Source organism: Gobio gobio (genome assembly GCF_949357685.1).
Source record: "Gobio gobio genome assembly, chromosome: 6".
NCBI classification, from domain to species: domain Eukaryota; kingdom Metazoa; phylum Chordata; class Actinopteri; order Cypriniformes; family Gobionidae; genus Gobio; species Gobio gobio.
Genome location: NC_137102.1, coordinates 43,619,022 through 43,634,498, shown reverse-complemented (window position 1 = coordinate 43,634,498; position 15,477 = coordinate 43,619,022). Strand labels below are relative to the sequence as shown.

The 15,477-nt window shown below is 37.8% G+C and overlaps 2 protein-coding genes across 4 annotated transcripts in view; one reads left to right on the top strand and one right to left on the bottom strand.

Annotated features, from left to right (window-relative positions):
• spsb4a (splA/ryanodine receptor domain and SOCS box containing 4a) overlaps window positions 1–15,477 on the top strand; it is a 66,911-nt gene that overhangs the window by 35,875 nt on the left and 15,559 nt on the right. The window lies entirely within an intron of this gene.
• LOC307127913 (GTPase IMAP family member 4) lies at window positions 2,902–3,984 on the bottom strand (the record flags this gene model as incomplete). The annotated part of the gene is made up of 2 exons (XM_079819414.1): window positions 2,902–3,668; window positions 3,957–3,984. 2 exons carry the CDS (start codon window positions 3,982–3,984, stop codon window positions 2,902–2,904), a joined length of 795 nt encoding a protein of 264 aa, XP_079675540.1.

Sequence of the window (15,477 nt, the reverse complement as noted above, 5' to 3'; positions counted from 1 at the left end):
TCCCCTCGAAGAAATCAGGACAGAAGAGACGGATTAAAACACCAGGTGTAAATGGGAATATGTCTCCCTTGTCTACTTGTGATCCGATTGACCAAAATCTTAATACAGGTGTAAACAGGGCCCTAGAGAGAGCACAACAAGTAGTGGAATGTATGTTTGTGTAATTGAAAGTCTAAATCTATAGGATCGTCTTATCTTATTCTCATTGCCGTTCAAAAGTTTGGGTCTGTAAGATTTTTTAAGTGTTTTTGAAATAATTCTCTAATGCCACCAAGGCTGTATTTATAGTAAAATGATAGTAAACACAGTAATATTCTGAAACATTATAATTTGAAAAGGCTATTTTCTATTTTATTTTCTATTAAAATATTCATGTGATGGCAAAGCTGAATTTTCAGCATCGATACTCCAGTCCTGTCTCATGATCCGTCAGAAATCATATGCAGATTTGGAGCTCAAGAAACATGTATTATTATTATCAATGTAGAAAACAGTCGTGCTGCTTAATATTTTTGTGGAAACAACAATCATTTTCTTCAGGATTCTTTGATGTGCAGAAGGTTCAAAAGGACAGTATTTATTTGAAATATAAACCTTATGTAAAATGATAAAAGACTGACACTTTTGATCAATTTAATGCATTCATAAAATTTCCCTTTGGCCAACAGTCCTCAAAATACATTGGCTTAATAATCATACTAAATTAAAATAAAATGGTTTTGTTTGCGGTTTAGGGTTAGGACATAGAACATATAATATTATTAGCTTAGTATAACCCCCCCCCCCCCCCCCCCCCCAATAGAAATCAATGGAAATGGGTCTGGCTGTTCTGTTGTTCAAGTGTGGGGGGGTCAGTAGATCACCCACTTTAATGGGGAGAGTGTCTGTAAGAGAGCCCTGAAATGAAGACAGTCCGTCCAGAGAGACTCTTCTCTGATAGCACGTCTCTCTACAGTCCCCTAACAGTACAACATGCCTGCCAGCGGGAGCATTACATTTGCACACATAAATTAACAACTATCAGCATATGTAAATGTGGGTGATTTGCTGAATCTGTGGCGGCGGGGTACGCGTCTGTCTTCAGGCGATGACTGTAGCTCGATGCTGTTTCGATGTTTCTCTCATCATTCCACTCAGGCTTGTTTACCCAACCGCAACACGATGATGTTTGACACCATGTGACGGCGAGAGAGAATTTCGCTTTGAAAGTAGGGCCTCTAATGTTCCGCTCGATCCCCAGCTTTGATCTGTTAAATGAAATGCCTCATCCTGAGTAGCACATTAAAGGAACTCACCTCCTCATATTAAGATGACGTGCAAATTGCATATCAATTAAAGTGACTGCTCGGGGCTCAGCGCTGTGATGACATGGCCATCAGTCACTTTAAAGAGTATTCATACACGAGGGGTGGGAAGACTTTGGATATGATGATATGAAGAGGGGTAAAGGTGAGAGATATGAGCGCATACACTGAGAGCGTAATATAGACTAGATAAGAGTCATAATGCATTAAAATAAATTTATCAAATTAATGAATCATGATACACCAGATCTCTGTCTTCTCTATCTTTCTTATCTCTATCTTTCTTTGTACAGTCCTGTAGAATCCAAGCGAAAAGCCCAAAATAGGAATGGATATGTAAAAGGAATTGAAAGGTTTTTGTGCCACGATATAGCAAGCAAATGGTGTGTGTGAGATGGTGGTCCAGTGGGTTAAACCATGGAACTGATATGCAGAAGGTATCAATCCCAGCGGTCACCACCAGTGTATCCTTGAGCAAGGCACTTGCTCCATGTTGCTCCAGGGCGATTGTCCCTGTAATGAGGGCACTGTAAGTCGCTTTGGATAAAAGCGTCTGCCAAATGCATAAATGTAACTGTAATGCAAATAATACAAAACACTGAAAATGCCTTGTTTAAGATATTCACATTTATTCACAATCGTCTTAAAACGTCATTGGAACGTCATTGTGATTTGCTCCTCAGTATTCTAAGATTGCCCCTCATCGCATTATGTAAGATGTTGTAAAGTATCATTTTTGAGTTTGTCCTGCCTTACGTGTTTCCTCATTGATATTATATAACCCATAACTTAAAATCTTAAAAAAGTAAATATTTACAATAATAGTTTTAATTTAACCACAGTGACTCACATTAAGTTTTAAATAATAAATATAAAATGTCATTTGACTTATATATATATATATATACCAATAATTTTGGTAAAATAATAATGATGATGATGGCGTTGATCATTATTATATAATTTCTATGAACATTCATTACTGGTAACACTACACTATACAATAAGGTCTCATTTGTTAACATTAGTTAATGCGTTAACTAACATGAACTAAAAAAGGCAATATATTGTTAACAACATTTATTAACCTTTGTTGATATTATAATATAAAAAGGTTCATGTTACAGATACAATTTTTGATCTTAAAAATGTATTAGTAAATGTTGAGATTAAAATGTAAGATTAATATGAGCTGTTCATATAACTAATGTAGTTAACTAATGTTGAAACAAATGAAACTTAATTGTAAAGTGTTACTGATATACTAAATTAAATATTTTACTCTTTTTAATTCACACAGCAGGACCACTTAAAATGAACTACAAAAAAAGGTCAAATGAAATCAAAAAGATGTTTAAAAATGGTGAAAAACTTGATAAAATTGTAACATAAAATGCAGCGAACATGAAAAGAAATGTTGTATATATCTATATATATATCTATATATATATATATATATATATATATATATATATATATATATATATATATATATATATATATATATATATATATATATATAATATTCATGAAGCATATTTAGAGTTCATTGCGAAACAATAGTAGCCTAATGCCGTGTAACTGTGTTTGGCAGCGGTTAGCCGTGGTAAACTAATTTCAGTGGAGTATCGTTCACATTCAGCCCATCCTTTCGACTGTGACTTGGAACTACAGCCAGCCTTCGATTGTTTTTCCCCCCTCTATCTTGCATCTCAAGTATCCTCTCTTTCATTTCCCTCTCCCTCCGGCTCCATTCCTCCTCCAGCCTGCAGTACATGTGTAGGGAGAAGTGCCATCCCCCGTTCTCCATCAGTATGTCTTCCGCACGGTCAAGCAGACCAGAGACCTGCTGTCTGTCCTGGGGGGTCTTGTTGTTAAGAACGTGGTACCTATACCTGCACCTCTCCATCAGCCATTGGAGATCCTTCCCCGACGTCTGTATGTAGTCCTGCATGCTGCAGTCGCGCAGACGGTCGCCCAGCGTGAACACAACCATGGTGTGGCGCCACACGCCCTCTGTGAGGATCTCCATGCGTTTTTGTATGACTGCTTTATCAGAGTGGCTGAAGTGCAGTAAGGGAATGACCAGGAGCAGAACATGGGGTCCGGACTCACACAGCGATAAGGCATTAAATAGCTCCAGTTTCTCCTGTTTAGGGACGAGGTTCTCACTTGTGTCCCATCCACAGGCATCCACGACCATCAGGTGTCGGCCTTCAGATTCTCTGTGTGCTACAGCGCTGCCCGCTCCACCCCATGTATCAAAGGCATCCTTACCCAGGAGCGTGTTTCCCACTGAACTCCTTCCTGTCCTCTTCTGCCCCACGATTAGCAGCCTCAGAGGGGGGGCTGCATGACTAGGGCCTGTTGGAAGATGTGTTGGTGGGTAAATTAGATTTTGAGGGGGAAAAGACCATTTTCTTCAATGTTGAAAAGCAACAGACTCTTACAAAAAAAGGGTAAAAAATTTCCTTTGTGCATGTTTACATGGGATAGCCTGACACCAATCCTGTGTAAACACTTTATTTATAAACTGCATATTCAGTTTATACTGGTTTGCAACTTCTAAATAAAAATAGCCATTCGTCTATAGTACCTAATGTGAAAAATTAAATGAAAAATTTAAATAGAAAAAAGACCCAACAGTCTTACCATTATTTTCCACATTCCCGTTGTCCATGAATCCCGTTTATCAGTGTTTTTCAGTACACTTGTAATGCAGTTCGAGCCCATCTGACTGACAGAAACAGTATGTGGAGGTTAGTCACTGATCTGGTCATTTACATTACAAGGGAGTGACCAGAAGTCTCCTCCCACTTCCGGTTACACAATTATTGATAAGTTTTATTTTAGTTCCTCTCACCCTTGGCAGTGGGGTTTATTGCTTCCACTCTAAGCTAAATATAGCTTTGTAAAGACGTTATAAACTAAAGAAGAGTTGTACTGACCTTTTTTTATTACAGGGTCATACAAAGCAGGAAAAACTGAGCACTGTTTTTAAGAAGTGACAAAGTGAAGTGGTTGTTTTGGTTATAAAGTCACATGACTGATATCAAGGCCACACGTAAGTAATGTGCCAAAACGTGACTGAAACGTCAAACAAAATAAACACTGTGCCTTGTTCATGATGACACAGCAGCAGAACAAAAATAAGACCATGCAAATTGCTGTTGCAGTCAATTGAGTTGGACAATTTATGTAAGAATGGATTTGTGAAAGAAGGAGTGTGTGAAATCTCACAGTATTTTACCTTTCATTGACAATAATATTAAATGGAATATATTACATTTGGGTGTAAATATTAAATGATGTGAAAAACGTGACAGGTTGCCATTGTGATTTAAAAAAATAAATAATAATAGACCAGACTGTTGTTTTATTTTATTATTATTTATTAATAGAATAATGGTAACACTTTATAATAAGTAATAATTTATAATGTATTTGTTCGTCTTTGTTAACGTTAGTTAATAAAAATACAGCTGTTCATGGTTTGTTCATTTTAGTTCACAGTGCTTTAACTAATGTTAACAAGATTTTAATAAAGTATTAGTAAATGTTGAAATTAACATTAACAAAGATTAACAAATGCTTTATAAGGGCAGTTCATTATTAATTCATGTTAACTAATGAACCTTATTGCAAAGTGTTACCAGAATTATTAATCTTGAAAACAAGTCCCAGATCTCTATGACAGGCTCTTCAAAATGTAGGTATGTAATAGGCTTTTGATTCTGTTACTTAATTTTACTATGTGATTCACCATTTTTTTTATTAATGTATAAGGGAAAGAGTACATTTTAGGGGTTGTAGATGATCACCATTTTTTGTAATTTTTTCACTATTTTAATCACCTTTATTTTACCTCTCATTTAAATAGTCCTGCACCCTGAGGTGTGACAATTGCAATATTCAATGGGCCCCACCATACACCCGGCGCAATGCGTGTGTTTTTTGCTAGTTTCAGCCCAGCGCAGTTATCATTTTCACGTCCAGCGCCACGTTATTTAAATAGCAAGTGTACTCGTGCCCATCTGTTCACCCATCGGCGTGCTGGTCTGAAAACGAGGTGTGTTCAGGTGCATTGTTGGCATGTGAAATGACTGTGCCATTGACCAACAAAAACCTGGCCTAAAGTCAATAGTGCATAATTTTGTGTTATTTAAAGGGCACGTTAGTAATATGCACCTATAGGCAGGCGCACACCACGCGTACACTCTGTTTATTACACACATAGGGACGCGCAGCAGCACACAAACATTTTTAAATATTAAAAATAAAAGGATTCCTCTCTGGAGAAGCGTTCTGTCTTTCCACTCGCAAATTCCGTAATTTAAGAGTTTTAGATCAAGTATAGACAAAAAATATCAGTGTAAATTACAGTGTAAATCAGTGTAAATTATGCACCTATAGGCGGGCGCACACCATGCGTACACTCTGTTTATTACACACACCACACAGGGACGTGCAGCAGCACACAAACATTTTTAAATATTAAAAATAAAAGGATTCCTCTCTGGAGAAGCGTTCTGTCTTTCCACTCGCAAAGACTCACAAGAATTTTAGATCAAGTATAGACAAAAAAATATCAGTGTAATACCTAATATGCAATACTTTGATCAAATGTATGCAATTAAGCTCATAACCGTAGTAACCATAATCATAGTAAAATATGTGGCGTTTGCTGATTATAATCGAAATAAGCAGGTGTGTGAACATGTTTATCGCATCTATTCCACTCTGAACAAAGTGACATAGACAGGTGACGTTGTCAAGCACAGATTCATAAAAAATAGCGGAAAAGATCATCGCATTTTTGGGGTACTGAAGAAAATGAGTTCATGTCGACAATGTATTGCATAAGTACACCGATCAGGCATAACATTATGACCGGTGAAGTGAACCAGCGACAGGGTCATGGGCGGCCAAGGCTCATTGATGCACGAGGGGTCCGTGGTGTGGTCCGATCAAACAGACGAGCTACTGTAACTCATTTGCCTGCTATATTGACAGTCAAAAACAGTACATCAAAATGAATAAAGACATTTAGTGTGTAACCGAAAAAATCCAAATATGTCCATAAAAATGTGTTGCATTTGATGTAAGTAGATGAAAACAGTGGCCAGTAACACACTGTATGTGAGTTCATCATTTGTGCTGTTAATTGGGGTATCTGAATAATGGCGGTAAAATGACCACAATTCTCTATCAGAACAATGAAAATGACTTGTAAACAGCAGTGAAGAGTTTTGCTTGTGTCTTGTAAACATCTTACTGCTATTAAGTCCTTACTTTGATTATTGGAAATGATCACGTTATTGGTGTACATGTAAACGTAGTCAATAACTTAGCTTTCTGAAATTTTTTCATTTACATCTGTTTGTCCTGTCCGCATGTAATTGTGCTTTATTGTTTAAGTCATTGACATAAAGTTCCAGAGTTAACTTACAACGTGTTTGTGTGCGAGAACTGCAAGTGTAATCAACTAGGTTATAGTTGTGTTTTACAACTATGTTGTGATTTTGTAGGATTCATTTAAAACATATTTCCGCTTTCGCACTAGTAGCTGGTAAATGATTGGCTAACGGTCATGCTGTCTTGTTTTTACAAAATCGTGGCATTGGATTGATATTTAAAATGTGTTTTAGTGGTTTTTGTTCCTCTCACTTCCCTGATTCTTTATAGTCACTTGCCTCTTATTTAAACTTACCCTAGAGGAGGATCTGCACACCATGTGAAAGACAAAGATTGAAGTGAACTGTAAACAGAGGCCTGGCGGAGGAGCGATGGCATCCAAGTTTGAGTGACTCACATCTTTAGGAGGGAAAAAATCTTTTTGGTTTGAGCTGAGGAGAGAACAGATGAAAAGAGGATATGAGAGGAATAAGGAAGGAATATCTGTGGGCTGTAGCTCTGAGCCAAGACACATGGCATTTATTTCCCAGCATGCAGTGTTCTCACTTTGCACTCTCTTTGGAGAGTTATTTTTTTTCTACTGTATGATACACTTTAAAGGAGTGCTGCTTTTTTGCAGTGCTAAAATATTGCTCTACCCTACAGCTGTGTGTGTGCGCGTGTGAAATTGAGACATTTATTATACAGACAATTTATGTATAATTTGAAAGTCAGTGTCTTCATTTCAGAGGGATGAATTCATTTTGCACCCACCAATAACAGGGCATATTTTGACATGCTATTTACATTATTTTAGCACAGAGGAGTTGGATAAAGGTACAAACACTCCCCAAAATGTTTTACTGAAAGCAATTTGCATGCAGAATATTACAGAAGCTTTGTGAATAAGACCGAAGTGGTGCAAACTTAAGCCCCTTTCACACAGAGATTCCAGGGATTTGTCCCAGGATCGTTTGATTTTGGATCATTCATGCTGCCAGTGATTTTCTGGAATCTGTGTGTGCGTTCACACACATCCCATATCCCATGAAGACATGGGACATCAAGATGTGACATGTAAAATCTTCCGTTTTTTTTCTTATGATCTGCGATTTCTCTCTCTCGCTCTCGAGAATCTCTTTCTAATTCGATCAACAATGTTCCACTAAGCTGTTAAACATTCTCAGATTCAGTGCGACAAACCACTCACGGCATTGCTCCTGCCTTTTTGTTCACACAGGGCATGTTCCAGGACTTATCCTGGCAATATGTCCGGTTATATGTCCCCATACCAGGATCGATTCAGGGATCAATCTCAGGACGTGTTTGCATTCACTGCTAGGCACTCTAGCAATTATGGCAATTTTCTGGGATCAACGTTCTGTGTGAAAGGGGCTTTAGTAAATTCAACCCAGACTGTTTTGTGTGTTCCTCTGTGCATGAGGACTTGACTTGTTGATCTGTCATGTAATCTTGCCTACATCTGGCTGTAAGTTTTCTCTTTCTCAGTATGTCCCGACAGATTTATTTTTTCTTGGGTATATGCTGGTGAAGAGTGTCTTGAGTTTCACGTCTTTGTGTTATTCCTAAAGGGGGACCCAAATATGAAGCAGTATAATCCTCTTCAAAACAATATGGCTCTCACGGTCACATACTCCTTGTGTTCCTCACCTCCCCCAGAAACACATAATCGCATGTAAACACACACTGTCCTGTTTTGTGTCAGAACTCTGTGTTTCAGTGCAGTTTCCTGGATACTTCCCCAGACTTTTAACATCTGGTTTTAAAATCTGACTGAGGTGATCCGATCATGAGGGTCCACCGGGTTCAAAATGTTCGTATTTGTAGTGTAAACTCTAATGGATTCTGATTCATCCCGGACAGCAGTAAAGGACCACCTACCACTGTGCCAAAATAAGCACTTTAGACTTTGCTTGCTCTCTACGGCTTTAACGGCTTTAAAATGCATATCCGTAAGTTCAGTTAATAAAGCTTCTAAACTAAAAACCACAATGTCACGTTTTGCACTGTATTTTTAATGCAGTGGCACACATCTGATGACAAAGCGCATACCAGGTTTAAGCAGCTCAATTGACCACTAATAATCAAATCACCTGACATAGATGTTAATACAACAGGAACTTATTGAAGCGTCCCTTCCCTAATGATACTCCCTCCAGTGGGCATCATCACTTTTCTATATAGACTTGTATACATTTGTCATAAACTGTCAAACCAGATGCATTACCATGGCAAGGTCACAGATAACAGATGCATCTACAGAGCTCCGCTAGTGTGGTTAGAACACTAAGATTTAATGTGTATGCCGTTTGTCACGGTAAATGCCAGTAAATGTCAAGGTGGTAAGCGCTTGACAGCTTGTATGGGTTTTGTGCAGGTTTTTCTGCTTCATTTATTATGTCTAATATTGCACAGACCTTCTCTGCCAGTGCCTGCAGGCTTTTGCTGATTGTTGCGTTATTTTGTATAATGCATCTGTGTACTTTATGCACCAGACATAAGGTCTATTTCAAAACTTAGTGAGCTAAATAGGCTGCTGACTTTTAAAGGAACATCCTAAGCATCATGGCACCTATTAAGTGGGTGATTTGGAGTGCTTGCAAAGGGAGCAACTTTATGCCAGTGTAATTTTTATAGTGTTTATATACCATTAGAGTATATATTAATATTTTGAACTAGCTTTTATTTTTATATTTTTATATTTCATTTTATTTTGAATCGTATACATTTTCTGATGTGCTTTTGTCACTTTCTATTTCTATTTAGCTTTTTATTTATTTCAGTTTTAGGGGTTAACACTGTTTTCAACTAAAAACCGAAAACTATTTATGCCGTTCATTTACACAATTTTTTGAAAACAAGTTTCAAAGTTCAAGTTTTTGAAAACTGTTCTGTTATCATCTCCGCGTAAACTACAAAAATGTGAACGTGCACGCGCATTGCATGTTCAGTCTATAAGCGCGTAATGTTTCTTTACAAAATTACATCCGCAACTACTGGCCTGACATGTAATATAGCATTTTTAGTCATTTTTGTGGCTCCTTGTGAACTGGGATCGTTTTGACAATATTGTCATCCGTAAGCAAAACGTTTTAGTACATTGTTGTCGTGTATACGTACCCTTAGTAATTTTAGTACTTAAACCTATTTATGTTTCTAATTGTCATTTAAATTTACGTTTATAATATTTATATTTTTATTTCAGCTTCATTTGAATTAACAAAAATCATTTGTATTAGTTTTAGCTAACAATAACTGCTCTATGCACTACAAAATAGGAGATTTTACATTTTATTTTAATAAAAGTCGACATTAGCATGTTTCATTCAATTGGAATTGAATGAAACCTGTTTATTCGTCAATTTCATTTGTCAAAAGAGTTCATTATGTTAATTTCCTTCTTAAAGGATACATACAGTGCTTCTTATAATTTGGCTCAATCTAATATTCTTAATTACGGTATCCTAAAATGCAGCATAATTATGTTTTGGAGCAGCATTTGAGTCATGTGTGTACATATGGTTGGATGATGTGATGTTATGGTTGTTTTCTATTTTATGTTTTTTATGTTAAGCAATAAAACTTTGGTCTTCATTGAAGTTTTATATGGTTTTATTGATGAGTAAGACTTCAGACTATGATGCTTATAAATGCCCTTTCGGCAGTTCACTAGCATTTGAGACAGACCAATAGTCTTAGGTGCAAAACGCAGACTAAATGTTAGAGATGTGTCATTAGCTTAATTTTTCAAGTGCTCATTAAAACATTCTTGCAATTTGAACTTTAAACTTACTGTTCATTATCTTTGTGTGGCTGGTCTCTTAATGGTGATCCTTAAACAGTATTTGAACAGTGAAGATGTCAACAGTATGGCTCAGCAAATGAGGGCTAGGGTGACCGTATCGCTCTCCTTACTGGCCATCTCAGCCGGAGCCATTACCGCACTGAGGCTCACATGGGCCTTCATGTGTACCGACAATATAAAACATGCATTAGTGCTGCATAATGCATGATTCCACGAAACGCTGCCCATTCTCTCATGGTCCAAAGTCATTGCTATTGTGCGATGCAAGGAAGTGGAGCGTTCAGTACAAAGTGGATGAATCCACCCAGAACTTTAGTTATTTTGGTATTGATCTGAATTTAATGCTTTAAAGATTTTCTCCCTTGGTATTTGATGTAGCCTACAATGTTTACCAAGGTTAATCATGCAGAAAGAAACACTTAAATGCAGCAAAAAAGAACAGGAAACAACAATGGTCCATTGTGGTCTATTATTAATAGCAGTGACAGTTCAGAGCACAACAATGATCTTATGACTTTGCAAGAATTTCAAACACTCATCATTTTCCAACCAAAAATTTACATTATAACAGTTAATACACTATATTGCCAAACGTATTTGACACCCTTCCAAATCATTGAATTCAGGTGTTCCAATCACTTCCATGGCCAAAGGTGAATACAATCAAGCACCTAAGCATGAATACCGCTTCTACAAACATTTGTGAAAGAATGGGTCGCTCTGAGCTCAGTGATTTCAAGCGGGTACCGTGATAGGTGGCCACCTGTGCAATAAGACCATTTGTGAAATTTCCTCACTACTAAATATTCCACGGTCAACTGTTAGTGGTATTATAACAAAGGGGAAGCAATTGGGAACAACAGCAACCCAGCCACGAAGTGGTAGGCCACATAAAATCACAGAGTGCGCAGAAGTCACAACATTTCTGTCAATAGCTACAGACCTCCAAACTTTGTGTGGCCTTCAGATTAGCTCAAGAACAGTGCATAGAGAGCTTCATGGAATGGGTTTCCATGGCCGAGCAGCTGCATCCAATCCTTACATCACCAAGTGCAATGCAAAGTGTCGGATGCAGTGGTGTAAAGCACGCCGCCACTGGACTCTAGAGCAGTGGAGACGTGTTTTCTGGAGTGATGAATCACGCATCTCTGTCTGGCAATCTGATGGACGAGTCTGGGTTTGGAGGTTACCAGGAGAACGGTACTTGTGCTGCATTGTGCCAAGTGTAAAGTTTGGTGGAGGCAGGATTATGGTATGAGGTTGTTTTTCAGGAGTCGGGCATGGTCTTAATTCTTCAGCATACCAAGACATTTTGGACAATTTCATTCTCCCAACTTTGTGGGAACAGTTTGGGGATGGCCCCTTCTTGTTCCAACATGACTGCACACCAGTGCACTAAGCAAGGTCCAAAAAGACATAGATGAGCGAGTTTGGTGTGGAGGAACTTGACTGGCCTGCACAGAGTCCTGACCTCAACCTGATAGAACACCTTTGGGATGAATTAGACGGAGACTGCGAGCCAGACCTTCTCGTCCAACATCTGTGTCTGACCTCACAAATGCGCTTCTAGAAGATTGGTCAAAAATTCCCATAAACACACTCCCAGCCTTTCCAGAAGAGTTGAAGCTGTTATAGCTGCAAAGGGTGGACTAACTCCATATTAAACCCTACGGATTAACAATGGGATGTCATTAAAGTTTATGTGCATGTAAAGACAGGCATCCCAAAACTTTTGGCAATATAGTGTATATATATATATATATATATATATATATATATATATATATATATATATATATATATATATATATATATATATATATATATATATATATATATATATATATATATATATATATATATATATATATATATATATATATATATATAAATCTCCTGGACTTTTTGGGCCTCCTGAAATGTCATGAATTCATATTGGGCCTTGTGTGGCACAGAACTGTCGAGGGGAGATGGGACGAGGAGATGAGAAATGTTAAAGACTGAATATAGATAGCTTTTTGGAGATGCTCCAGACGTATTTGTCCCACAGTGAGACTGAGAGACACATCACACTCATAATCCTCTGAAGGTGCATGACAACTTTTGATCTGCATACTCACACACACAATCCTAAAGCAAACAGACACAAATCTCTCTGTTCCCCTCTCACACGCAGTGGGTGTTCCAAACTCACCTTTGTTGCTCCGAGGGAAAGGCTATTTTAAGTTAGCCCACCCTTCTCTGGAAGGAAGCAATAAAATTGTAATGCTAATGAGTGAGGTGCAAAATTAATATCTGAATCATTCAGAGTTTCCTGATTTAGAAAAATGAAAGTGGGAAGCTTTGAATTTGCTTCTGGTTCTGTTCATTTATAGCCCCAGGTCCACAGAGAGAGGATGCCTACTCTTCCCGCTGCGCCCCGTGATTCATTACCTGCGGCAGACATTAGCATGTAGTGACTCATTTATGTTTTAAATTGACTATTATCTAAGTGTCTAAAAGTCAATTCTCCTGCTGGGTCATATTAACGGTTTGCTGATCTGGAATATTTGAAGTTGTGAATTATGGCTGTCATGGGCATTGGTGCTAATCTGTCCCTGATTAGGCAGTGTGATCAGGTCTGCTTGATGTATTACTGTTCAATTTTACCGTATATTAATGCGTTCTTTCCCAAAGTTATGCTTGGAAAAAGTGGAATAATTTAACCAAAGATGAAAATTCTGTTTTTATTGAATCACCCTCACATCTTTCAAAAAGGTGAATGATGTTATTTCTTCCAAGGAGCACAAAAGGAAAAATATACTGCAAATTGCCCAGGCTGCTCTGTTAGATGCAATGAAAGTGAGTGGTGACCACAACTGCTAAGGCAAGATTTTCAGTGAATAGCGACTTATAAGTCTGTTTCTCACAGAAAGCTATCATATGACTTCAGATGGCTTGGAATATAGTGCACAGGTAATTTTGTAATGCCTTTATGGTGCTTTCTTGTCATTTATGGTGCTTGACAGCTTCTGGTCACCATCCACTAGCATTGTGTAAATGGAAAAAAAGCAGTTCTGACATTTTTGTGATGTTCCAGAGAAGGAAGTAAGTCATGAATATTTGGAACGACATGAGGGTGAGTAAATGATGACATAACTGTCGATTTTGGGTAAGCTATCTTTTTAAATCGGCTCCAAAGGATCTTATTAGCCTTACTTTTCCATTATCTATGCAGAGCCTTGTGGGTTAGTCATTGAAACTTCAGGACGCATTCAGATCTCTGTATCTGTGTCTCTGTTTCTCTGTTGCTCAGAGGCTACTGGGAAATATAAACTTGTGCTTCCAACTCTGTCTAAGTGCTGTTGGGAATCTGTAGGCGGATGGTGTGTTTCTGGCTCCTACACGTATGCCTGTGTGTGCTTAAGTATATCTGAGTTGATTTGTGATGTTTGTACTGTGTCTTAGATTAAAGTTCCAGTTTTAAACTTAACAGGCCCTGCTGACTAAAATGCATATTACACCACCTCATTTTGTAAAAATGCCCAGTCAGTTTGGATCCATTACCTCCTATTGGAAAGAAAGACTATGTGGCAGCGCACATAGGCATTCAAACACGCATGTCTAAAGACTAAATGCGTAATACGCATGTGCATGCCGTCACCGTTTTCGCAGATTTACGTTTTTGAAGTTTACACTGAGATGGTAACGGTATCGTTTTCAAAACTTGCACTTTGAAACCTATTTCAAAGTTTGCATTCCCAGGCCACCAAAACGCTGTTGTCGTGTAAATGACCGGCCAGAATGCATTAAAAGTATTCTGTTTTCAGTTGAAAACGTTGTTGTGAAAGCGTCCCCTAAGTTAATAACTAATGCTTTTAACAACGGAACTGAATCAATCGAAAACTTGCTTAAGCTGGAAAATGGCTTTCTTCTAGAGCTGCTGTACAGCCAAAACAATCGTGTTGCATTAATTTCCTAATATCACTGTAAAGCTGCTTTGAAACAATCTGTATTGTAAAAAGCATTTTATAAATGAAGGTGACTTGACTTGACTATCTGGATATTTTATTGGGCTCCCAAAGTGGAGGCGCTGCCATCCATCGTAGCTTATTTCTAACCTATGATGAATCTGTCTATTACGAAACTATCCATTCCTGCTAGAGAGTTTCCCTTTGCCCTGCCCTCTGCAACCCCCTGTCATCATGACAAAGCTGTTTACCTGGCCTTCCAAAACTCTGCTGCGTCCACTCGGCCATTCACCAGCTTTAATCTCATCCAAATTCCAACAGTTTTGAGCAGTGAATTCCGAATGACGGATCCAGGGAATGAGGCTAGGGATGGGCGTCTGGCTTCCTCCACGATCAATATTCGTCTGCAGTCCATTTTGCTGACTTGGTGGTCATTCTGCATGTAGATGGAGAATGGATCAGAGTAGTGTGTCTTAGATTTATGGCCTCTAATGGCTCTCTGAAACATTGTGAATAGTAAAAAAAATATCCCGTAATGTAGTAACAGATTTCCAATGGCATTTAAATATTGCTTAAGAGCTTTATAATGTTTGCAGGTCTGAACAATAGGATGAAAAAATAAACCATGGTTAAGGTTTAGTTAGTCAGGGGATAGTTTACCCAAAAATGACATTTCTGAGGAAATCTTAAAATTCTTCAAAATATATTATTTTTCCAACTGTTTTTGTCCATACAATGAAAGCCAATTGGGTCCAAATCAACATTGTATGGACAAAAACATTTTTAGTGATGGCATTTTTCAAAATATCTTCAAAAAAAGACAAAAGAAAAAAGTCACACAGGTTTGAAACGACATGAGGATGAGTAAATGATGAAAGATTTTTCATTTTTGGGTAAACTATCCCTTTAACCCTCTGGAGTCTGAGCTCTTTTGGGGCCCTTTAGAAGTTTTGACATGCTCTGACATTTGTGTTTTTTCAGTTGCTTAGAAACACATTAATGG